The 24,232-nt window shown below is 34.2% G+C and overlaps 1 protein-coding gene across 2 annotated transcripts in view; it reads right to left on the bottom strand.

Annotated features, from left to right (window-relative positions):
* The window catches only part of ASB9 (ankyrin repeat and SOCS box containing 9), a 238,952-nt gene that overhangs the window by 101,128 nt on the left and 113,592 nt on the right, over window positions 1–24,232 (bottom strand). Inside the window, exons 9-11 of one of the 2 annotated variants that reach the window (XM_074299952.1) lie at window positions 14,970–15,031; window positions 14,704–14,882; window positions 13,938–14,274 (exon numbers count right to left, since the gene is read on the bottom strand). In XM_074299952.1, the coding sequence (XP_074156053.1) occupies window positions 15,006–15,031 (26 nt within the window). In that variant the 3' untranslated portion in view covers window positions 13,938–14,274; window positions 14,704–14,882; window positions 14,970–15,005. Of the gene's footprint in view, window positions 1–13,937; window positions 14,275–14,703; window positions 15,032–24,232 lie in introns of both variants that reach the window. The other variant, XM_074299951.1, reaches the window with a different exon arrangement.

Genomic DNA, 24,232 nt, shown 5'->3' with positions numbered 1-24,232 from the left:
AATATTCACTTAGTTGCTCTCCAATTAATTTCCACTCGTCTGGATCTAATTCTTTTTCCTTAGAGAACCAAGAAGATGTGAATTTTAATATTAATATTTAATGCATCCAAGTTACAATCAAACCTTGTTTTTTTATTAGTTTAACTATGCTTTCAACACATTTTCCTTGGGATGGAGAAGGCTGCTTCCTAAACATTTCTCCCATTTCTGCTGAAACACTACTTTAACCCTTAACGAAATTTCCTTCTTGTCTATTTTTGTACTCACCCTAATTTCTGGGTCATGGAGACTTTTCCACTGAACTCAGGATCATGTCAGTCTCGACTGCTGATTGTAAATCCTTAGTCCCACGTTCAGATGCCAAAGTGCAGAATGATAATTGTGGAAAAATGTATAGAAGAATTGTACATATTTAACATATATTGGATTACTTTCCATCTAGGGGAGTAGAAGGGAGGAAGGGAAGAGAAAAAATTTTGGAACACAAGGTTTTGCAAGGTTTGTAGAGGGCTGCAGATAGAGGAAGTAAGAAGAGTAAGATATAAGACCCTTCAGCCCAGAGGGAATCTGCTGACAATGTCTGGTTTGGCTCCCCATCTCTCTTTGGTGTTTTCACCCTTCTTGAGAAGTCAAAGAGAGTGTGACCACAATGTTCTACTTGAAGCAAGGGATACTTATAGTAAAGAGGTATTTACATAGCAATAGCAGATGCTTATAGTTAGCACTTGCTCAGTGTGATGTAATGATATAATGGTTCTCTAGTTGGCACATACTTAGTGTGCTGTAAAGATGTAATCATGCCAAGGTATTTAAGGGCTGAGAGGACTTGAAATAAGGACACTCCATCTTGCTCATCCTTGTGAGTTTCCTTCCTCCTTCACTCCTCCACTAAGACCAAGGACTCAGGCTGGTCCCAAGATCCTCCAGAGAACTAATCTGGATGGTATATTTTGGCACCCCAATGTGGGGGCTCTAGAAAGCATAATATATTTTGGCGCCTAAACAGGGACATCCAGAAAGACACTACAAATGTTGAAAATTTTCTATGCATATGTTTTGAAAATAAAAAGCTTTAATTAAAAAAGGGGGGAAAGAGATATAAAATTTCCCTTAAAAAAATGCTTGCTCAACACTTCCTAGCTATGTGACTCTTGGCAAGTCACTTAACCTCAGGAAATTGCCTCAGGAAAAAAAATGCTTGTTAATTCTGTCAACAAGTTGTTTGATTCTCTAACAATAACTCTGAAATTTCTAAATCTATCAGCAGTTTTTCTTCCACCATCTTTTCCTGTTTTTTTCTTATGCTTTTTTCACTTTCAGAAAAAAAAGAAATTAGTCCACAAGAAACTCAATTTCCTGCTACCTGCACAAGAAAACCAAGGAGCTCATCATTCCCTTTTCTGGGAAGAAAGAAAAGGGTAGGAAATTATGAGTAGCTGAACCTTCCTTGAATATCTCAGCACTCTCTGTGTGACATTTCTTATGTAGATAATAATTTTACAATTTTCTTATAATCATTTGTTCCCCTTCCTCATCTCCACAATTAGATTATCATTTTCTTGATTGCAGAGGGTATTTCTATCCACACTATCTAAGCTATAAGCTACTTCTTCCAAAAGGAAGTTAACCTTAAGACCTTAGAGTTAGAAGAAATAATAGACATCATTTAGTCTAACACTTATTTCATTACACTCAAGTATCCATATTTTATTTAAATATTCAATTTTGGTAGCCTGATTTTTAAACTAGTTTTTAGGGAGTAAAATACCAGGTTTTCTAATTTTTTATGATATCCTACATAATATAATATAGTGCCTTCAAAAGACACTCTATTAGATTCTATAATTAAGCATTGAATGGCAGGAAAATTTTATAAAATATTTTGTATATACTCATGAGTGTACATATAGTTTGCTCTTCATTAAGATCTAATCTCCCTGAAGGCAAGGATCTTCATTTGAGGGAGAGTGAATGGAAAGGCCCAAAGCCCAGAGACAAAGAGTCTAAATGAGAACCAGAGAGAATCAGTTTGGCTAGATTGCAGCATGCAGGATATGTTCAATGACCCCGAAAGATAGATCATAGACAGGTTACAGTAGATTTTAAAAGTTGGAACAGCAACCAGTAGGGTTTTTTTAATAGATACGGAGGGGAAAATGTTTATTAAGGAGACTTAGTGTATGGCAGGCATTGTGTAAAGTGATGGGGAAAGGTCAAAATGAACTTGTGATTAACTCTGTGACTGAAGGTAGAAGGAAGTCATTCATAGAAAAGACAGCCTAGGATGATTACGAGGCCAGATATAGTAATCTGATACCTCATTACTAGTGAGCTTCTAGTATCATATGAGGAATTGGTGGAATTAGGAGGGGACCTTTTTTCACCTTGTGGAATTAGCCCAAAGTGTACTTGGGGAGCTTGAGATATAGCAAAGCTGTTACAAAAGTACATATCTCCTGCATCTCACTCAATTTTAGAAAACCCAAATTGCCAACATAAGGGGAAAAAATGAATTTTCTTATGGATCTTTTAATATAGTGACAGAAATGATTGTTCATTGGTGTGTTTTTTTAATGATCATGTCTTCAAGAGACAATTTAGTGATTTGGTAACAGGATAGGTAGAAAGAGACATCATACTTGCTTTGCTAAGCTAGGATTCAGGACAGGAGGATTCTAATCTTAAGATTTATTCATTATGTGAACTAGGACAAGTTTGGGGAAAGACCTTTATTTTATGGATTTGAACTGGATGATTTTTATGGCTCCTTTTGGACCATTATTATATATGCATATGCTTTATGTTGAAGCAGTTCAAGAATTCCCTGCTTGAGGAACATATTAAATGAACAGAGATATTGCTAATACACAGTAATTTGGAGATGATAATTAAATAGTAACATAGCCGAAGCATCCTCAACAGTTAACCCTAATCAAGCAAGCTTTAGTAAAGGACTTTTTAGTACCACAGACCTCTTTTGCAATCTAGGGAAGCCTGTAGGCCATATTTTTAATTGCATCAAATAAAATCATACTATTACCAAGGAAACAAATTATATTGAAATATTTATCAAACTGTTAGGAATGTTACACTAGATTCAAAGACCATTTGCATAATGCTCTTTTCATTGGTGGATATTGATTATACAATGCTCTTGGTTTACATGAAGGATGTATTTTAGTGGAACCTAAGAAAATACATTTACACACACACATACATCTTCACAGACCTCACATTAAAAATCTTTATATATGGAAACTAGAAAGGTCTATAGCCTACCATATTAAAGGAGCTTATCATTTAACCAAAAAATAGAGAGAATAGATCAATAGTAGGGTGAATCATTCAGCAGAACTTTAGGAATTCATTACAGGGCAGCTGGATGTTACAGTGGATTGAGTGTTAGACCTGGAGTCATGAAGACTGTGTAAGTTCAAATCTGGCCTCAGATATTTAATAGCTCTGTGACTTAATGTTGGGCAAATCACTTAACCCTGTTCACCTCACTTTCCTCATTTATTAAATGAGCTAGAGAAGGGAATGGTAAATAACTAAAGTGTCCTTGCCAAGAAAACCCTAATAGGGTCACAAAGAGTCTGACATAACTGAAAAATGAGTGAACAGCAACAGATAATCGTTACCATAGAAATAACTGTATCTTTAAGGGAACAATCAGATTTATACTTAAAGAGAAAATTTTTCTCCATCCATCCCCTGGAAGATTTTTATCTGGAAATTACCTGGCTATGTCAGATATCTGTATAGTTTTAAGGAAAAAAAAAGTTCATCTTTAATTTTAACCTAGTCACGTTGTTTAAATAATGAGAAAATGATTCTTTGTTAGTATAGCTGACTAGAATTATTTCTCTTAGATAACATGGACAAGAAAATTAACTGAGAAAATAATTAAGATTTGAATAAAGATTTCTACAATAACTAAGGGATAGTTAACCTTTAGGCAGCATTATTTATTTATTTTAGCCTCAATTTAATTTATGTTTATCAAAAAGCTTTTGAACTCCTGGGAAATATTTAGATTTCCGATCATAATGGCATTTAAGTCAGCATGTACATGGGAAGAACCAAATCTTACGGTTCAGGTACCAAAATAAATCTCTATTCTTCTTATGGTTAACAGTGGAAGAGGAGGGAACAGAGTTATAACCTTGGAGCCTGAAATACCTAAATTAAGATCCTGTTTTTGGTTAAGTGATTAGCAAATTACTTGAATTCTTGGTTTTTGAAGGCAACTATATAAGAATATACATTATAATCAAATTATACATTTATACCCATGGAAGGAATTTTTGATAATAAAATCACAGATCCAGACCAAAAAATATTGGAAAGGAATGCTTCCCTAGCTTATTTTCACCTTCTGACTTCCCTGCCTTGCTTGAAATAAATCCTCCTTCTAGAGGAAGCCTCTAATTATCTGCTTCATTACTACTGCTTTCTCTCTGTTGTTCCAGGTCAAAGGGGAGAGCTGAAGTGAAACCAGTGGCACCATTCCCCACCCCCTGATTAAAGATGCTTATACTAAGAAGAAAGACCCCAAACAAAGAAATGTATTATGGGAACAGGGAAGTCCTGGGTTCATCTTCAGAGGAGGGTAGTGAAGTAAAAAAGCTTCTTCTACTCTGAAGAGAAATGTTAAATGGCTCCCTGATCAGAGAGAATTTATAGAAAAACTAGAAAAAAGAATTTAAAAATCAAATGAAAGACACTGAGGAAAAAATAAAAAATAAAAATAAAAACCATACAAGAAAACAAGATTATGAAAAAACTAGAAAAAGAGATACAGAGTCACAAAGATGAAAATAACTCTTTGAAAATTAGAATTGGGCAAGGGGAAACCAGTGAAGCTATGAGAGATCAAGAAATAACAAAACAATATAAAGAATGAAAAAATAGAACAGAATATGAAACATAAAAAAAACAACAGATCTGGAGAAAAGATCAAGAGAAAATATAAGAATAATTGGACTACCTGAAAGCTGTGACCAAAAAAAGAACCTTGATACAATCATGCAGGAAATAATCCAAGAAAATTGTTCTGGAGTGATAAAATATGAAGGGAAAGTAGAGATAGGAAAAAAAAAATCCACCCGTTATCACCTCAAAGAGATCTTGATGAAAACACATAGGAATATTATTGTCAAATTTTGACACCCCCAGATTAAAAAGAAAATTCTGCAAGAAACAAGGGGGAAAAATTCATCATCAGAGCTACAATTAGAATTGACTTATCAGCAGCCACAATGTAGGACCACAGGTGCCAGAATCATATACCGGAAATCAAAAGAAAAACATCTGTGGCCAAAAATATCACATTCAGCAAAATTATTCATCATATTTAATGAAAAAAATTGCACATTCAGCAAACTTACAGATTTTTCAGGACTTTCAACCAAACCTGAACTCAATAAAAAATTTAACATGTAAGAGCCAATATCAAAGATCAGTTTCAAGGTACTTAACATGGACAAATTGTTTATGTTTTTTGCACGGAAATGTATACCATATGTTTAGATTGACATCAGTAATTGGGTAGCTCAAAAGAAAGATTGGGGTAGAATTGAATATTATCTGACTCTAAAAAACAAAAACAACTAGAAAAAGATAAAAAATAGTAAATCATGTTATACAAATGAGGGGCAAAGGAAGAATATACATAGAGGAATTAGAGAGGGGAGGAGGGCTCATAGTTCTGAAAAACTACTCACTCATGGAAGAGGTTAAATAGACAACACTACACTTAAGCCATAAAGGATTTAGCATCCTCCAAAATCTATAAAGAAATAAAGGTAGAGACATGGGTGGGGGGAGAAGTAAAGGGTGGGGGAAGAAGATAAGAGAGGAATTCATAGGTAGGGGGAGGTAAAGTAATATAGCAAGACAAATTAAGGAGGAAAATTAAAGCAGAAGAGTTAGCAGGAAGAGATAAGTCAAACTTAAAGATTCAATCAAAAAAGAAATCAGCCACACTAATATTGTTTTAGATGGATGTTTACATATAGGTAAATGTGTATTGTATATAGGTGTGTGTATCTGAATATATATAGATATGTATACATATTGCTCTATGTATGTGTGTGTATATAGACATGTATATATGAGTGAGTCTGTGGGTGGGCATGAATGTGTATTTGTGTGTGTGTGTGTGTGTGTGTGTGTGTGTGTGTGTGTGTGTGTGTGATTGAGAGAGAGACAGAGACAGAGAGACAGAGACAGAGAGAGAGACAGAGAGAATGTGTGGGTGTTGTCTGTCTGTAACATATGTCTGTGCTTAACTATAACCTGCTTAAAGGAGGTTGGGGAGATGAAAGGGAGAAAAAAAGAATAAAGTAAAAAAAAAAAAAGCACACAGCAGAGAACAAAAGAATGACCCACAAAGAAGCAAAAAAAAAAAAAAGATGAATACTTATGAATATAATTTTTTCTATTGTTATATATCCTTTCTTGAACTGGCAATTTATTGTTTATATATTTTGAATTCTTCTCAATGTTCCACTGGGCACTTGACAATGTTCTGTTTTGTTTTGTTTTCACTTTCTGTTTTTTTTTCTATTGTTTTTTATAAAAATAATTTTAAAAAATAATGCATCTCTGGTGCTAGTAAGATAATTTTTTTTTCACTAATTCACAAGAACCTCTTATCCAATGACTCGACAGAACAATGCTAGATGCTATGGGGGAAGATGATGATGATGATGATGATGATGATGATGATGATGATGATGATAATTTACTTTTATAAACCTCTCTAAAATTAACTAAGGGCTTTCCATTCCACACAATAATCCAGTGTTGTAATACAGGTATTATTTACAAATTAGCTTCAGCCTACGAAAATTAGGAGAACATAGAATACTTTACTTGTCAGATGTATGGATAAAAAAAAAGATTTATAACCAAAAAGGAGATAGAATTTTAGAATATAAGATGAATAATTTTAATTATATCAAATTATAAAGGTTTTACACAAACAAAACCAATGTAGCCACACTTAGAAGGAAAGAACAAAACTAGGAGATGGGGGAGTTTTATAGCAATTTTCTCTGATAAAGGACCTATTTCTTAAATATATAGAGAAATAAATCAAATTTATAAAAATGTGAGTCATTCCCCAGTTGATCAGTGCTTAAAGGATATGGACAAGCATATTCTTCTTCAGAAGAAGAAATCAAAACTATTAATCTTGTTTTTGTTGTTTAGTTGTTTCTAATTCTTCATAACTTCATTTGGTATTTTCCTGGCAAAGAATTTATTTCTCCCACTCACTTTACAGATGAGAAACTGAGACAAACAAGCCTAAGCGATTTGCCCAGCATCACAAAGCTAGTGTCTGAGGTCAGATTTGAACTCAGGGAGATGAGTCTTCCTGTCCAGGTCCAACACTCTGTGTACTCTGGGGCCACCTCACTTCCCTGGAAAACTATCAATAGTTAACATCAAAAAAAAAAAAAAATACTCTAAAGCATTACTTATTAAAGAAATGCAAATTATAACAACTGTGAGTTTCTATCTCACACTTATCAGATCAGCTACTATGACAGAAAAAAAAAATGGTTAGAAGTGATGTGGAAAAATAGGAATACCGACCCATTGTTGGTGGAGTATTCTGTAGAACAATTTGGAACTATGCCCAAGTGGTTATAAAACTTTCCATATCCTTTTGTACTGCTACTAGATCTGTATCTCAAAGAGATGAAAGAAAAAGGAAAATTACCTATTTGTACAAAAATGTTTATAACAGCATTTTGTAGTGGCAAAGAACTGGAAATTGAGGTGGCACCCATCAATTGGGGAATGGCTGAACAAGTTAATGTATACGATTTTTTTCCAGTAAAAAATGATAAGTAGACAGGTCTCAGAGAAACCTAGAAAGAGTTAACATGAACTTAGCTGAGTGAAGTGAGCAGAATCAGGAGAACATTGTATATAGTAACAGCAATGTTATTTGGATGATCAAAATTTAGCCACTCTGAACCAGACAGTGATCCAAGGCAATTCCAAGAGACCCATGTTAGAAAATGCTATCCACCTTCAGAGAGAGAATAATGAATTCTGAATGCATATTGAAGCCTATTTTTTTCTTTTCTTTATTTTTTTTCTTTTACAATGTGGATAATACCAAAATATGCTTTGCCTGACTTCACATGTATAATCACTATCAAGTTTGTTACATTTTCATGATGGAGTATAATTGTTAAAAAATTTACATGTAATCAAAATATTTGACAAAATAAAAATAATTTTAAAATAAGTTTGCTTTTTTGTTTATTTTTTTATTTTTTTATTTTTTAATGAGAGGGGATAGGAAGGAGAGAAAATAGATTTTTTTAATTTTTTTAAGTTTGTAGACAATGCCACACATGAATTCTCATCATGTTTTATTAGTTTTATTTAATTGTTTTACTTTGTTACAAGAGACCTCTCATGAATTGGAAGTAATCTACAAATATGTGTGATATAAAAAGAAAACCACCCAATAAAACAGAATGTGAACAAAAATAAAGGGACAGAAGCAAGTAATATTGGTTTATGATTAAGAACAATTTACCCAGAAAAACTAAGTGTGATCCTAGAAGGGAAAATAATCATTAAGTAGAAGTTCTATTCCAAGAATATCTGAATTTTAAATTCAGAAAAGTTAAGAGAAACATTAAAAGATAAATATGAGCAAATAATGAGTTAAGAATCTGTGAATCAAATTTCAGCAAGAGAAAGAAGAAAGGCAAAGAAGCAGAAGCAAATTAATTATATACAGTTTTATAAATTTTGCAGACAAAACCATTGCAGTAAAATCAGGGCAGGTAACTAGATATATTTGCAGTGATTTTCTCTAACGTGTGTGTGTGTGTGTGTGTGTGTGTGTGTGTGTGTGTGTGTGTGTGTGTGTAGTTCTGGAGGAGGACCAAAATGACATCAGTGCTGATTATGTCAGTGTTTTTGACTGTGGCAGATCAGACCAATACAAGTTTAGAATGCTCTGCCACAGGTCGGGCATAAATATTTTGGGGTAGTTTTGCACATCTTGGATTTTGTTTCTTTGTTTGTTTTTGCACTAATTCAATTCTGCATTGCTCATAAATCACAGCACACCTTCTCTGATGAGGACATACTATGCTGAGTGGATCTGTGCCAGTGTCTCCCATGTCAAATTCTGTATTCAAAAGTTCTGGGCATCTTTCTTTTTTTATTATTTACTTATTATTTTATATTTATTTATATATATGTATATAATTATTACTTCTTGCATTGTGTTCAAGTTTTTTTTAACTTGTCACATTCTTTTGGAAAGCTATAATCTTTAAGTTTATCTTATCTTTAAAATCAATATGCTTTCCATATTGCATAACGTTTAACATTTGTAAATGTTCTTTTAACATTATTATTTTTGTTTTTGCTTGTCTTCTTCTAAATTGTCCTTTACTTCAAAATATTCACATTCGCAATCCATTGTTCTCCCATTTTCTTTTTTGGGGACTTGCAAAATGGATTCAGAGTTGAGTTTTTTTCCCCCATTAATTATTTCTGTAGTGCAGACCAAAAATTCTTCCCTTTTGTTTCCTTTCACCTTTTGAAAACATACAATTCCATAATGTCTTGGGAATCTATTTGCTTCTGAATCTCTCTGCTTCATTAGATGTTTCCATTTCTTTTGTTTTGCAATATTCCTTTAGATAGGTTTGAAATGTTTTGGATATTTTGATCTTTAGCTTCTTTTCTAATTTTATCATCTCTGTTGATTATTTTTTTGTGGTCTAGATTTTAACTGAATTGTCTTCTTTGTAATCTTTGGTGGTTCTATTTTTTCCCCCTTTATATCTTATATCATTCACTTTCTGACTCCTTCCCTTTTAATGACGAGTTTACCCTTGTAACTGGACCTCAATGTTTTCTTATCTTCTTCCCATAACGAGGAATTTACTTTTCACAGTTTCAATCCCTGTGCCAAGTATCTTACATGAGGACAAAACTAGTTAAAGATAGATCCTGTCCCTTTTCCTTCAGACAATAATACTGGCTTCTTATCTCTCTTTCTTTTTTAATTCTTTGGCAGAACAAAGTCAGCATCTGCAGATTTTTCATGAAGAGGGAGGGTGAGATTCAGAAGTTAGTCAATAAATATTTAATACAGTCACATTTACTGTGACCTTGGGAACCCCAAGGAAATAAAAACTAAGTAATGTGATCTCTCTTCTCTCTCTCTCTCTCTCCCTCTCTCTCTCTCCCTCTCTCTCTCTCTCTCTCTCTCTCTCTCTCTCTCTCTCTCTCTCTCTCTCTCTCTGTCTCTCTATGTCTCTCTCTCTCTCTCTCTCTCTCTGTCTATGTCTCTCTCTCTCTCTCTCTCTCTCTCTCTCTCTCTCTCTATCTGTCTATGTCTCTCTCTCTCTCTCTCTCTCTCTCTCTCTCTCTCTCTCTCTCTCTCTCTCTCTCTCTCTCTCTCTCTCTCTCTCTCTCTCTCTGTGTGTGTGTGTGTGTGTGTGATTATTCCTAGATGGGAATTCCCTACTTAGCTAGGTAAACTTATTAACCACAATTTATTCAGATTGAAGGACGGGTAGAAGTAGAGGGATGGCAGAGAGTCTGTAACAATAGAGAAACTCTTGAGTAGATCCCAAAGCATAAGCCTGTGGGTAAGTTTGTAAGTCCTGTAGGAACACAGAGGCTAGTGGGGTAGAAGTAACTGATTAAGTATTTTAAGGTTTGGTGATTTTTACTCTTAATTCATAAGGCTGTTAGCTTGTTGGAGCTTCTTCCTTTTACTTGTAGATATAATTGTAATTGCCTTTCTTTTGGAATATAATTCCCTTTGGTACAATAATGCCCTTAAACAACTTTAAAAAATTTGTTGGGGATTGGAGGAAAAAACGTTTCATCTTCCATCTTGTTGACTATGTGTCTTGGAAATCAGAAATGGCCATTTTAAAATAAAAATAAAAATTCCAACAAAAGTTTGATAGGAGACTAAAATTACTTCTAATCCTCTTTCCTGTGAAATATTAGTATATTATTTTCCTTTTTCCACCTCTATTAGAGGAACTCTATTAAAAACTTTCTATTAGAAAGAAAAGTATGCTAGGTGAGCCCAAGAAGGAAATGCACCTTCCCTTCTTTGTAGAAATGGGAAAGAATGAACATGGAAGAATAAATATACTCAGAATCAATGTGTCAGTTTTGCTGAACTTTTTTTTTTTTATCACAAGAGATGGTTTACTATGTGGGAGGAAAAAGAGAGACATAAATAAAAAGGACAAGAAAACAAACAATGAACTTTTAAAAAAGGAAGGTCTGATTAATTTCATTCATTTCTCCCTGTCTCAGCACTTCTGGGGATGGGCTGTACTCAGAAATACTATGATTTATTTCTTCCAATATCCAATTATTTGATATTTGGTATCTTTGAGTGTTTCTCTAGGAAGTTTTCCCTCCTTATTTTATAGCTCAGTAATTCTATGAATTGAAATTATTATTCTCTCATATTAATAGCCAATTATTAAAATTGGGGAGACCCTTGATTTTTTTCTTTCTCTTATTTTTCTGTACAATCTCTCAAGGACAAAGCTGATGGAAAGATGGATCAACATTCTCCTTACTATAGGTATTGCTATTTGAACCACCAGACTTCTCCACCCAACTAGATTAGATTTCTAATCTAAGATGAAACTCCCTTCTCAAACTTGGTTGAGGATAAAATTTTTTCATAGATTGCCCAAGGCTAAGAGTAATTTAGAAGTAAATGACAGGGGCAGCCAGGTGGCGAAGTAGATAGAGCACCAGCCCTGAAGTCAGGAGGACCCGAGTTCAAATCTGGCCTCAGAAACTTAACACTTCCTAGCTGTGTGACCCTGGGCAAGTCACTTAACCCCAATTGCCTAAAAAAAAAAAAAAAGTAAATGACATAATCAAAGTTTATTAGAATAGGTTCAGCCCTTCATTATAATATTCATCTCTCATAATTGTTAGCCATTTAGAGTTCATTGCTACACTCAGGAAATCCTCTTCTAAGGGCATGTGAGCCAATCCCCATGACTAACAAGCATTTAAGAGTGCCAGAGACTTTTTACTAAAATATTGGCATTATTAATAAAATGATTAAATTAACCAGAAATCCAAAACTTTTTAAAAAAGAAAGAATTAAGATCATTTTCAATTCCTAATTTCAGTTTGCTTATCTTGTAATTTGTGATCACCATCTGTGTTTGGTCATCATTAATACTTAGGTAGTGCAATATCAATCTCTATAAAATGAGCTGGAGAAGGAAATGGCAAATCATTCCAGTATCTTTGCCAAGAAAACCCCAAATGAGGTCACAAAGTCAGATGCAGCTGAAAAAACTGAATAACAACAAACCAGTTTATGAACAAAATCCTAGATGAACCCTAAGTAGATCAATATATCTAGTCATGAGAGTCATTACTCAGCCCTGCCTCAGCATCTCTCTCAAAGATAAGTAGAAAATATGAGTGTAGTTCACATGGCTTCAGCTCTGTGCCTCAACTTGTAAGAATAAGATAAAGCTCAGAGCTCTTTCCAGTCCATTTTGAAAATAAATGTTCTATTGTGCCCAAAGGGCTATTGAACTATGCATACCCTTTGATCCAGCAGTGTCTCTATTGGATCTTTATCCCCAAAAAATATTAAAGGAGGGGAAAGGACCCACATGTGCAAAAATGTTTGTAGCAGCCCTTTTTGTAGTGGCAAGAAACTTGGAAACTGAGTGGCTGCCCATCAATTGGAGAATGGCTGAATAAATTATGAAATAATTCCTATAGACTTGTGACGGAAAGAACCACCTGCATCCAGAAAGAGGATTGTCAGGACTGAATGTGGATCACAGCATAGTTTTTGCACCATTTTTGTGGTTGTTTGCTTGCTTTTTATTTTCTTTTTTCATTTTTTTCCTTTTTTCACCTGATTTTTCTTGTGCAGCATGATAAATGTAGAAATATTCATAAAAGAATTATACATGTTTAACATATTTTGGATTCCTTGCTGTCTTGGGAGGAACTAGGGGAAAGAGAGCAAAAAATTTGGAATACAAGGTTTTGCAAGGGTGAATTTTGAAAACTTGAAAATATATATTTTGAAAACAAAAAATCTATTATTTGACAAAAAGACAGTTTTGTTTCTAGCTTTTACATGAAGCATGTTTTTAATACCTCTAGATACTAGTCCCCTGTTTCCTCAAAAAATATTAAATGATATTCATTTTGTATCAGTCCTGCATATAGTTGTATATGAACAGGGGTTAATAAATTTTTGTTGAATAATTTATTGACCAGAATGATAGAATAGGTGGTGGTATATCACAGTGATGAAATGATACATGACTAAGATTTATATATATGAAAATGTAAAAACATATTCAAAAACCCATATGAGTTATAAATTTTAAAAAAAATAAGGAAAATGCTGAATTATATGATGGGAAAATATAGACTTAGTTACTTAAAGATTGATGAACAAAATAAAACCTAAAATGTACATGGAGAAAAAACAAATAACTTTCCATGGATACTTTAGATGTTGAAATTTAAATAGTCAAATTTTAAATATAGGGGGGGCAGGGTTAAAGACTATACTTATGACTATATTAGAATGAGGAACTCTAAGATGCAGTAAAACTTCTAGCAGTGTAATGTATCACTTTCATATTATTTTTATTCTAAAAGAGTTTACTAAGTTCTTGAGGTTTTTTTGCCCAAGTCTTCCTGACTTTGAGGCCAATTCTTCATCTACTATCAACTACCAATTCTATTTAGAGTAATAATTAATAATTATAAAGAATATTGATTTTAACTGGTTTTTGTTAGAATTATGTTATTAAATTTAAAAATAAAAGTTTAAGAACAAAAAAAGTTAGAGCATATGAATGTAATGGAATATGATTGTTCTATAAGAAATGATCAGCAAGAAGACTTACATGAACTGATGCTGAGTGAAGTGAGTAGAACCAAGAAAACATTGTACACAGCAACAACAAGATTATGTGATGATCAATTCTGATGAATGTGGCTCTTTTCAATAATGAGGTGATTCAGGCCAGTTCCAATGATCTTGTAATGGAGAGAGCATTTGCATCCAGAGAGAGGACTGTGGGAACTGAATGTGGATCGCAACATAGTATTTTCACCGTTTTTGTTCTTTGTGCTTTTTTTCTCATTTTTTTTCCCTTTTTGATCTGACTTTTCTTTTGCAGCATGATAAATGTGGAAATAGAAGAACTACATATGTTTAACATATATTGAATTACTTGCAGTCTAGAAGAGGGGCAGGGAAGGGAGGGAGAAAAATGTGGAACACAAGGTTTTACAAGAGCGAATGTTGAAAACTATCTTTACACATGTTTTGAAAATCAAAAGCTATTACTTAAAAATATATAAATGTTTTGTTTTAGACAGACATGCACATTTTCCTCAATTTCTTGTCCCCACCCAACTCTCTATGACTGGCAATGATTTTAACTCTTGTAAATAATGGTGATATTCTTTCTTTAATATTATTAACATTTATTATTAACTCTTACAGGCCTTAAATTTCAGGACAGATGCAGACCACCATTGATAAAAAGTTTCCTCACCAGCAGAAATGAATCTACAAGTTGTTTATTATTTTTACTCAATACTCAAGTAATACTTAAAATGGATCTGTGATCTTATCAATTTAAAAATGCTTATCACTACTCATACCTTCTGCTGATCTTAGGCAGTTCTAGTCCAGGTCCTTTTAAATGTTCACCACAATGGTTCCACTCAATATGTTCTTCAATTTCTCCCAACATCACAAAAGTACCCACAGAAGAGCACTTTGATTATCCATTTGCAATTTAGTCTTCATTCTCTCCACCAGATGAGCCCATTTTCTCTTTCTGTCAAAATAAAATCTTTTGCTTCTGTTTTCCTTCAGAGTTCTCCATTGGTTATATGTTGTAGCTGCATTCACACTCACCACATACCATTCAATTGCCTTCATCTTATCTTGCCTGTCATATTCAGTTCTTTGGTATTCCAAATTTTGCTGTCAAACAGTAACACCAAAAAAGTTTGTATTAAAAATCTGGGTCTCAGATCAGGGTGAGTTAAAGTACTTTGCAATTTCCTAGAAGTCATGTAGTCTGCTTTTCTCTTCCTTTCAATTCTGGTCTCAATTCACTGCTTACCTATATTATCTGCCCCAAATACATATATACCTATACATATACACATATACATACGAATATATATGTGTGTACACAAATTTGTGTGTGTACATGTATATATGCTCACATACACAGATACAAACATATACCTGTACATACATACATACATACACACATAATACATATACTGTTTGAAAGAAAAAGAAAAACTCTAGTGGCTACTCAGATGTACATTGAAATCTAAGCAATAGAGAATTCTTCATCCATTTGATCTTTGTTGTGTGTATGCACCAAACTCCTTTGATTCATTACAGGTATCTCCCAGGAAATTCTGAAATTACTTGGGATTTGACACAATCAATACAATATCATCTGAAAATAGGAGCACCTGAAGGACCTCACTATCTATAAGGAATCTCTCCTTGATTGGAATTAGAACTATCATAGCAGAGAATACTTTTAGGGAGCAAGTAATTTTGCTTATTTTAGTCCTTGTCCAATATTTATTATCAAAGAGTTCTTGAGGCCATTGAACAGCGTGATTTATGTCGTTATATCATCAAAGAATCCTAAATGATCTTGACATATGGAGAAGAGAGCGTGTCTGAAAAGAGCCTATAAGGTTGCATTTTGTTCACTAAGTCAAATACTTGTAAAAAACTCAAGCAATAAATTCAGGAAGATATTTTATTTTCTATATCTTTCAAGCAATTATAAGTGGTCCATTGTTCAATATTGTTTGCAAAAGCTTATTTGTTGCCTACTAATTTCCTCATTAAGAATTCTCTCTATTCATGTTTAGATAAACATCAGCAGCCAAGTGATACAATGGATAGAATACTAGACCTGGAGTCAGGAAGACCCAAGTTCAAATTTAATAATTTGACACTTAAAAACTGTCTGAAATTGGACAAGTCCACCTAGCCTCTCTCACCCTCAATTTCCTCATGTAAAATAGAGATAATAATAGCACTTATATCATAGGGTTTCTGTGAATATCAAATATTTATGGCACTTTGCAAACCAAAAAATGCAGTGTAAATGCTAGATATTAATACAATGGAAATGGCAATGACTGCTGTTCTTCTAGAAGATACCCCTAGGTCATATATAGATAACTTTGATAAAGATTTTGTACAAATCAGAGAGCAGGCATATGTGTTGGCAATTACTGCTAATTACCTGCTAGTCACCTTTTTGGGTATCAATAAAGGTAGAAGATTTTTCCCAGGCTAGCTTATCCTTCTTTTTTGTTGTTATATAGTCATTTCAGTCATGTCCAATTTTTTATGACCCCATTTGGGATTTTCTTGGCAAAAATACTCAAGAAGTTTGCCTTTTCCTTCTCCAACTCATTTTAAGATGAGGAAACTGAGACAAATTGGGTTAAGTGACTTGCCCAAAGTCAAGTGTCTGAGAACAGATTTGAATTCAGGAAAATGACCTCCTGACTCCAGACCTAGCACTTTAATCCACTGTGACACTCAGCTGTTCTTCTCTTCTTTTTATATCTTGAAAATCTGTTGCCCTGGTTATAACACCTCTTAACGTGGCTCTTTTCTCTGTATTAAGTGTCTACTATTTGCTAGGCATTGGGCAAAAACTGACATTAAACATTCCCTGCCCTTAAGGAACTTAAATTCCATCAAGGAAAACAGCGCATACACCTATTAGTAAATATCTTAAAAATTCAATGTAAAAACAATTTCAGGGGTTAGGTGAAGTAATGACAGTGTGAGGGGATCAGGAAATGTCTTGTGTAAGAGGTGGTGCTTGATCCGATCTTAAAGGAAACTAGAGACAGACAGGCAAAGAGAAAGGAGGGGAGATAGAGAGAGATTTAGAGGCAGAGACCAAAAGACAGAGGCCAAACTTAACTTCAAGAAGAAAGGGTAAAAGAAGAGACTTACTAAATGTCTTTTAAGTATATAAAGGGTATCTCATCAAGTATGCTATAAAAAAAGCATTTCTTGTCTTTTCAGAATACCAAACAAAAGAATATAGGTTTATATGGGAAAGACAGAAAGAGACAGAGACAGAGAAATAGAAAGAGAAGAGACAGAAACAGAGAGAGAGGAAAGAGAGAGGGTAGACAGAGAGAGACAGAGACAGAGACAGAGACAGAAACAGAGAGGGGAAAGAGAAAAAGAGAGAAGAAACAAAGAGAGAAAAACAGACACAAGCGACAAAGAAAGAGAAGAGAGAGGGAAAGACAGACAGACAGACAAGCGACAGAGAGACAGAGAGAGGGAAAGACGGAGGGAAGAAGGGAAAAAAGAAGGAAAAGGGAAGAAGGGAAGGAGAGGGAGGAGGAGAGGGAAAGGAGAAGAGAAAGAGAAAGTATTCCAACAAAATTAATCCATACATTAATAAAGACCAATAGTATATGCAATCAACATTCCATGCCCATAATCTTCCTATGTAAATCTTTTTTGAGTATGGGTGACTACTGAGTCATTTCCAACTCTTAAAGTCTATATTTTATACCTTCAGTATATTTGACTTGACTGAATAAAACAGATTTTTTTTTCTGGCTGTTTCAGAGAATGGGAGATAAAAATTAGATAAAACCATTATAGAATTTTATTTAAAAGATGCAGGTTCTCACTTGATCAACAAATGTTTTGAACAATAAAGGCATGAGATAGATAGGTACAGATAGATATATACACACATATATTTATATATATATATGTATATGTATTATGTATGTATATATATACATACATAGATCTTTTCTCTTGAATTTATTAAGTAGAAATAGCAACAAGAGGGAGGATTAGATCTTTTCTCAAATCCCTATGACCTCTCAGACCTTTCCAAAACAGAAATTCTGTGACAAATATAAAGCAACTTCAGTTCTCTCTGTGGTCTAGGCCCACCCAAAGCCAAGAGAAGACTCACTTACTACCCCTCCCCTACCTCCTGCACTCCCAGCTTCAAAGCTGGGCCAACAGATCCAAGAATGCATTGCAAATTAACAACAAAACTCACCATCACATCCCTGCCTTCTCTTCTTTCTAGTATAATGGAGACCCAACTTTAGCTTGTGGAAATTTGCCCTGACTGTGACAGGCAGACATGGCAACAGCATCTCAGAAACAAAAACTTACTGGGAGCCACAATCTCCTATCCCCAGCCTTGTAGAAGTCTGAATTGACGATTCCTGGGCAGAGAACTAAGAAATAGAGGAAACAGGACAGAGCACCCAGACACGTCATCCGGACAGCAGGGGAAGGCCCTATTGTGCAGCATTCCACTAAATCTAACTGTGGCCTGACTACCAGAAGTCAACTGGGGCAGACCTAGGCTAGTAAACCATTAATTTCCCAGCATGGTAGGAGGCCCAGACCCTAGTGATAATAATTCAAAGAGGAGGAAAATAGAAAGTAAATAACAGGGAAATAAGGTAAGGGTGAGAGGAAGACTGAAGATACCAAGGATATGAAGAAGAATAAAATTCAAAAACCTTGAAAATGGGTTGATCATCAAGAGCAAAAATAGTTAACAACAAAAGGACGTGGCCCCCAGATCTAATGAGTTTAGGCACCTATTTTTTTTAAAAAGCTACAAAACAAGGGGAAATAATCCAACATTTGATGGAATAAAGGCATTTGAGGAAAATAAAGAACCTTAGTGGTTCAAAAGAGAAATGAGAAGTAAGAGAGTAGTTATGGCCTGCACAGAAAAAATAATGAGCAACATGCAAAAATTAGAATCTTCGATAGTAAACCTCACCAAAAACAAAAAAGAGAAGAAAAAATGGGAATATAAATCCATAGAAGCTAAGGACAACCTAAAAGAAGCAAAGCAAAAGCAATAACATTAAAAGACACTATCCATGTTAAACAATCAAAACATACTGATCTCAAAAGCAGGATGCATAGAGACAACCTGTGATCTCCCAAAAGAACCTGACAGGACCAAAAAACAAAGCAAAACAAAAACAAAACCTTAAAACTATAATAAAGGAAAGAATAGAGGGAACTGCCTAGAATTTCTGAACATTAAAAAGGAAATGCCAACTGAAAGAATTCTCAAATTATCTCCAGGGAAAAAAATCCAAGGCTGCAAACTCCAAAACATACAGTGGCTGAATTTATTCAGTTAAAAAACAAATTGTGCAAGCAATCAGGAAATAGACATCCAAATGCAAAAGGAAAGGAAACACATATGAGGAAAATCTATTTTGCACCTATGAGAAAATAACGGAGAGAATGGAATAATGTGTTCCAAAGAGAATAATGCTCAAGATACAACTCAGGGTGACATACCCTTCAAATCTGAGGTAACCATATATGAAAAAGATAAATATTTTTAAAAAGAAAATCAAAATTGAAGAGATTATTTGGTCCTTAAAATGCCTCAAACAACAGAAATGCAGGAGGTATGAATAAATGCAGCAGGCAAGGGTAGCAACAGCAACAACAAAGTGACAGCGCACAGAGACGGATTAAAAGACTTTTTAAATGAAGGTGGAAATACAGTAGAAGAAGCTGTTGCTACTGCTGCTGCTATTATTACTGTATGTCCTCTGTGTGACATCATGAAGGTGATGCAAGTTAATTGGATTTAAGTGAGAGAGGGCTGGACAAGGTCACCTGCCTCACTTTTCCCTCCAGAGCCATCTGGGTCCAGTGGCCAGATATAGACCAGCATGACTGGAGATGGTCCAGGATGCAGTGGGAGATCTTCAGCTAAGGTCTTTTAATTGGTGTCATTTGACTGAGGCAATGATTAAGGCTAGGTAAGAAAGAAAGGAGGTGAAGAATGACTTTTTTTAACCTAGTCAAATAAATAAATTAATAAATAAAGATAAAAAAGAATCAATCCGGGAGGGAAAGGATCTCAGAGTTTTTGACCAAAACTGCAACAACTGCTACTTACATTCACTCTGAGACAATCTGGACTGAAACTATGAAGAGACAGGTTGCAGGTCTTACAGGAAGAACTTGGCAATACTCTGCCCAAATCAATATGGTGTTTGTTTTGTTTTGTGAGAGAAACGGAAGCTAGTGTACAAAAGAAGAGGTTTACTCAATAATATTTCAGAATGAGGACTGATCTAATTAAAGGCTTTTATGAAAATTTTTTAATATCTCAGAGCAAATCCACTAAAATCCCTTTGAACCCAGAGAAGCAAAGGACTATTAAAGAAATGAGCTAGTAGCAGACTGAAGAATAGTTGACTCAATTGTCTTTGAGTGTTCTATAATAAGTCAGCACATAGAAACATTTATTTTTTTATTTTTTTAATTATAGTTTTTATTTACCAGATATATGCATGGGTAATTTTACAGCACTGACAATTGCCAAACCTTTTGTTCCAATTTTTCCCTTCCTTCCCTCCACCCCCTCCCCCAGATGGCAGGTTGACCAATACATGTTAAATATGTTAAAGTATAAATTAAATACAATATATGTATAAATATCCAAACAGTTATTTTATTGTATCAAAAGAATCGGACTTCATAGTGTGTGAAGGAATTAAAAAATGCAGGCAGACAAAAATAAAGGGATTGGGAATTCACATTAGAGACATTTAAATAACATATAGGTTGCAATGGAGATCATACCCAGAATAATTTCTGTTCTCTGAGAAAGTGGGGGAAAGAATAACTGTTAATTTAATTTCTTATCTGCTATCATAGCTATTAGTTCTCTTGATATTATTTACATTCTATGCTCTGACAGCTTCTCCTTTTTGGGTGTCTGGTTCACACTCTCCTGTGCTTGAGCATAATTTTAGGCCAACTTCCTTCTTTCATAGTATCTTTAAACTTAAAAATCAGGTGGGAGAGCTCTCACTCCAAGTTCCCTCCAGAAACAAACTAAACTCTTCTAAATAAACAAACAACTTTTCTCAGAACAACTTGTGATTATCTAGCCTAAGTATTTTCTAAACTTCCAGGAAAACTCTCCAAAATCCTGATCTTAGCAATTTGGAGCTACATTCCACCCTATACCATTCTTAATTTCTGAAAATTCATTTAGGGTATATCAAATGTTAATATTATAATAGCTATATTTATAAGAACAATAAATAATAAAAACACAATAAGCAAAAACAATGTTTTACATATTGCCATTTATCATAGATATCATAACATAAAGAACTACTTGACTAAGTGTTTCTATGAATAAATGTCTAAATTACGTGAAGGATATATTAAATATACACATTAAAATAGGATTCATAAGACCAAAAAATTATGAGCAGAAAAACTCTTATGCAATAATAATACCAATAAGCTATGTGTAATGACGATGTATTTGTCATCATTATTCTATATTTAAATAAACAGAAAATTATGCACATCTAATAAACAGAAGAAACCTTAACAAATGTAAGATGCTTACAATATATAATAAATTCATTAACATATACCAATATATTTGGTTACCTGTAAAGCATTCCTGTTTAAACATTAGTAGTATCCACTGACTATATGTGTTTTTTTCCCACAACTTTCTAATTTAGCCAGGTCATAAGTCAGATGGTTTTAGCTCTTTTAAGACTCAATAACATTTATGAGGCAACTGGTAGCATCGTGGATAGAGCCTGGCCTTGAGTCAGGAAGATTTGAATTCAAATCTGTCCTCAGAAACTTACTAGCTGTGTAAACTTGGACAAGAAACTTAATCTATACTGGCCTCAGGTTCCTCATCTGTAAAATGAGGATAATAATAGTATTTAACTCCTGTTAAAATAGAAAAAAAATTCTGAGGTACAAAACTTCCAACCATAGTGATTCAATAGTATCAGTCAACAGGTTACTAGTAAGTCAAGTCAACTAAACCCTCAATAATTAGTGACAAAGGAGTAATTTACAGAGCTTATTATTATAACGGAAAAAGAAATTAAACATTACAACAAATGTAGGAAACTTGTTTTGAACATAATTCAACTGGAGAAGGTAGGTCATCTGATTATTTCACTCCATCCAGACTTTCTTAACTAAAGTATTCATATTTTTGGCAACATATCTTATCAAAGTGACATTGTCTTAGAAATCTTTGCCCTGTAGTTGTCATGTAAAGGGTAATTTAAAACTGGGTAAGAGGAACTTAACCCCTGTAGGCAAGTTAATTAAGTTAACTTGTCCCACTAAAACTGGAAAGAGGACAGGCAACCTTATTTTTTAGCTGCCAGAAAGGGAAATTTAATTTTAGAAGATGATTTTATTTAACTTTTCTAGTGTAATAGAGGGACTAGCTAAATGAATTTACAATCTTTAGGATTGGGCATGCTAAGAATTTAAAGCAAAACAATTTGTCCTTCTGGATATATAGATGTATTCTGGAATATAGATGTATTCTGCCTTACTAAACGGATCTTGGAAAAGTCCATCCACTGAGAAATATTGCTCCCACAATACTTTAGCAGCTATAGAAAGTTTTCTGGTTTATAGTTGGGTGTGTGCATGTTCCTACCATTTATTTTTATTTTTTTTTTGCTAATCCTTATTACATTGGGGGTTGGGGTGAGAGGAACATGTGATACTTTAATTATTGTGAAGATGGCAAATTTGGGGCCTGAACATTGAGCTTTTGAACCTGAAATTCAAAGATATGATAGGAAATCTAAAGCGAAAGCCAAAGAAAACTAATCAATATAAATTCAAGTTAGTTCTCCCAGTGAGAAAGATGCAAAGGAATTGGAAATGGGAAATTTCATAAAAGGACCATCAGAAAGCAATGTTTTTTGTTTTTGTTTTTAGAAAAAGAACAGTCTGAGAATGTAGTATTGTAGAAGAAGCCAGCTTAGACCTGGTTTTATTTTGAAGGAAGGACATATGCCATGGAGAAAATAAAGTCCATAAACTCTCTAGCAGGGATTCTCAAACTACGGCACCGAGGGCCAGATGCGGCCGCTGAGGACGCTTATGCTGCCGCCGGTTATAGTAAATGGGCTGAGGGGCAGAGACAGAGTGTGAGGTTTTATTTTTACTCTATTCCGGCCCTCCTACAGTTTGAGGGACAGTGAACTGGCTCCCCATTTAAAAAGTTTGAGGATGGCTGCTAGAGTCACCAAGTAGAATAATAGTTTCAACCAATCATAAGCATTTATAAAGCCCTTTTTATGAGCAAAGCCCTGTTCCAGGTGCTGGGAACACAGACAAAAATTAAATCGTCTCTATCCTCAGGAAACGTATTCTTTTGGGGGAAACAACATTCAGGAATTATAATAGACAACATTAATATAGCACTTTGAGTATTACAAAGCAATTTACATATGTTTTTTATTTGATGCTCACAACTACTCCACAAAGTAAATTATTCTCATTTTATAGGTGAAGAAACCAAAGCTCAAAAAGTGTAAGTGAGTGGCCCACATGATATATAATTAGTCTAAGTCAGGAATGAAAATCAGGTCTTTCTGATTCAGAGTCCAATTCTCAATCAACTATGCCATCTAACTTGCTCCAGAGCAAAATAATGTATTATTAGGCTAGGAAGGAAGATTAAAACTAGGCTGTAAAAAAAAAAAAAAATTAAGTGCCAAAACCTGAATTTGTTTGATTTTAAAGATACTATTAAGATGCACTGAAATTTCATCAACTTCTTCATCACTGATAATATGTTTATAAATTTTTCTATGTGCTAGTCACTGTGCTATAAGTACTACACCATCCAGCAAAGATCTGTACTTGAAGAATATCACTTTGGCAGCTAAATGGAACATAGACTGAAGTGGAGGACTTGAGATAACTACAGGGCCCGAACAAGAATAAGACTGGTTTGAATTTAGGGGAATTATTTCGAAGCATCTATGGCATAGGCACTGTATCAAGTATGAGAGAAAAGGAACTGTCAAAAGGTCGGAGCTAAAATCTAGATTATGAAAAACTGAATCTGAAATATCATAAGACCAAGAGAGGCAATTCTTAGAACAAAGAAGAAAGTATTTTTCTCATCTTGGAACCAGTCCCAGGATCAGATTTTGCTGAATCCATGGAATCAGGAGTGCAAAAAAGGCACACATAGGGATACTGTAATAAATGTGGGGCCAAAATTCCTTCAGAGCTAGAGCCAAGGTTTGGATGGAACACAATGGAGACAAAAATTGGGGTTGGATA

This window comes from Sminthopsis crassicaudata, chromosome 3, assembly GCF_048593235.1.
Source record: "Sminthopsis crassicaudata isolate SCR6 chromosome 3, ASM4859323v1, whole genome shotgun sequence".
In the NCBI taxonomy this organism is placed as follows: domain Eukaryota; kingdom Metazoa; phylum Chordata; class Mammalia; order Dasyuromorphia; family Dasyuridae; genus Sminthopsis; species Sminthopsis crassicaudata.
Note: the sequence above shows the minus strand (reverse complement) of the source record. Positions and strands in the feature narration are given on the sequence as shown.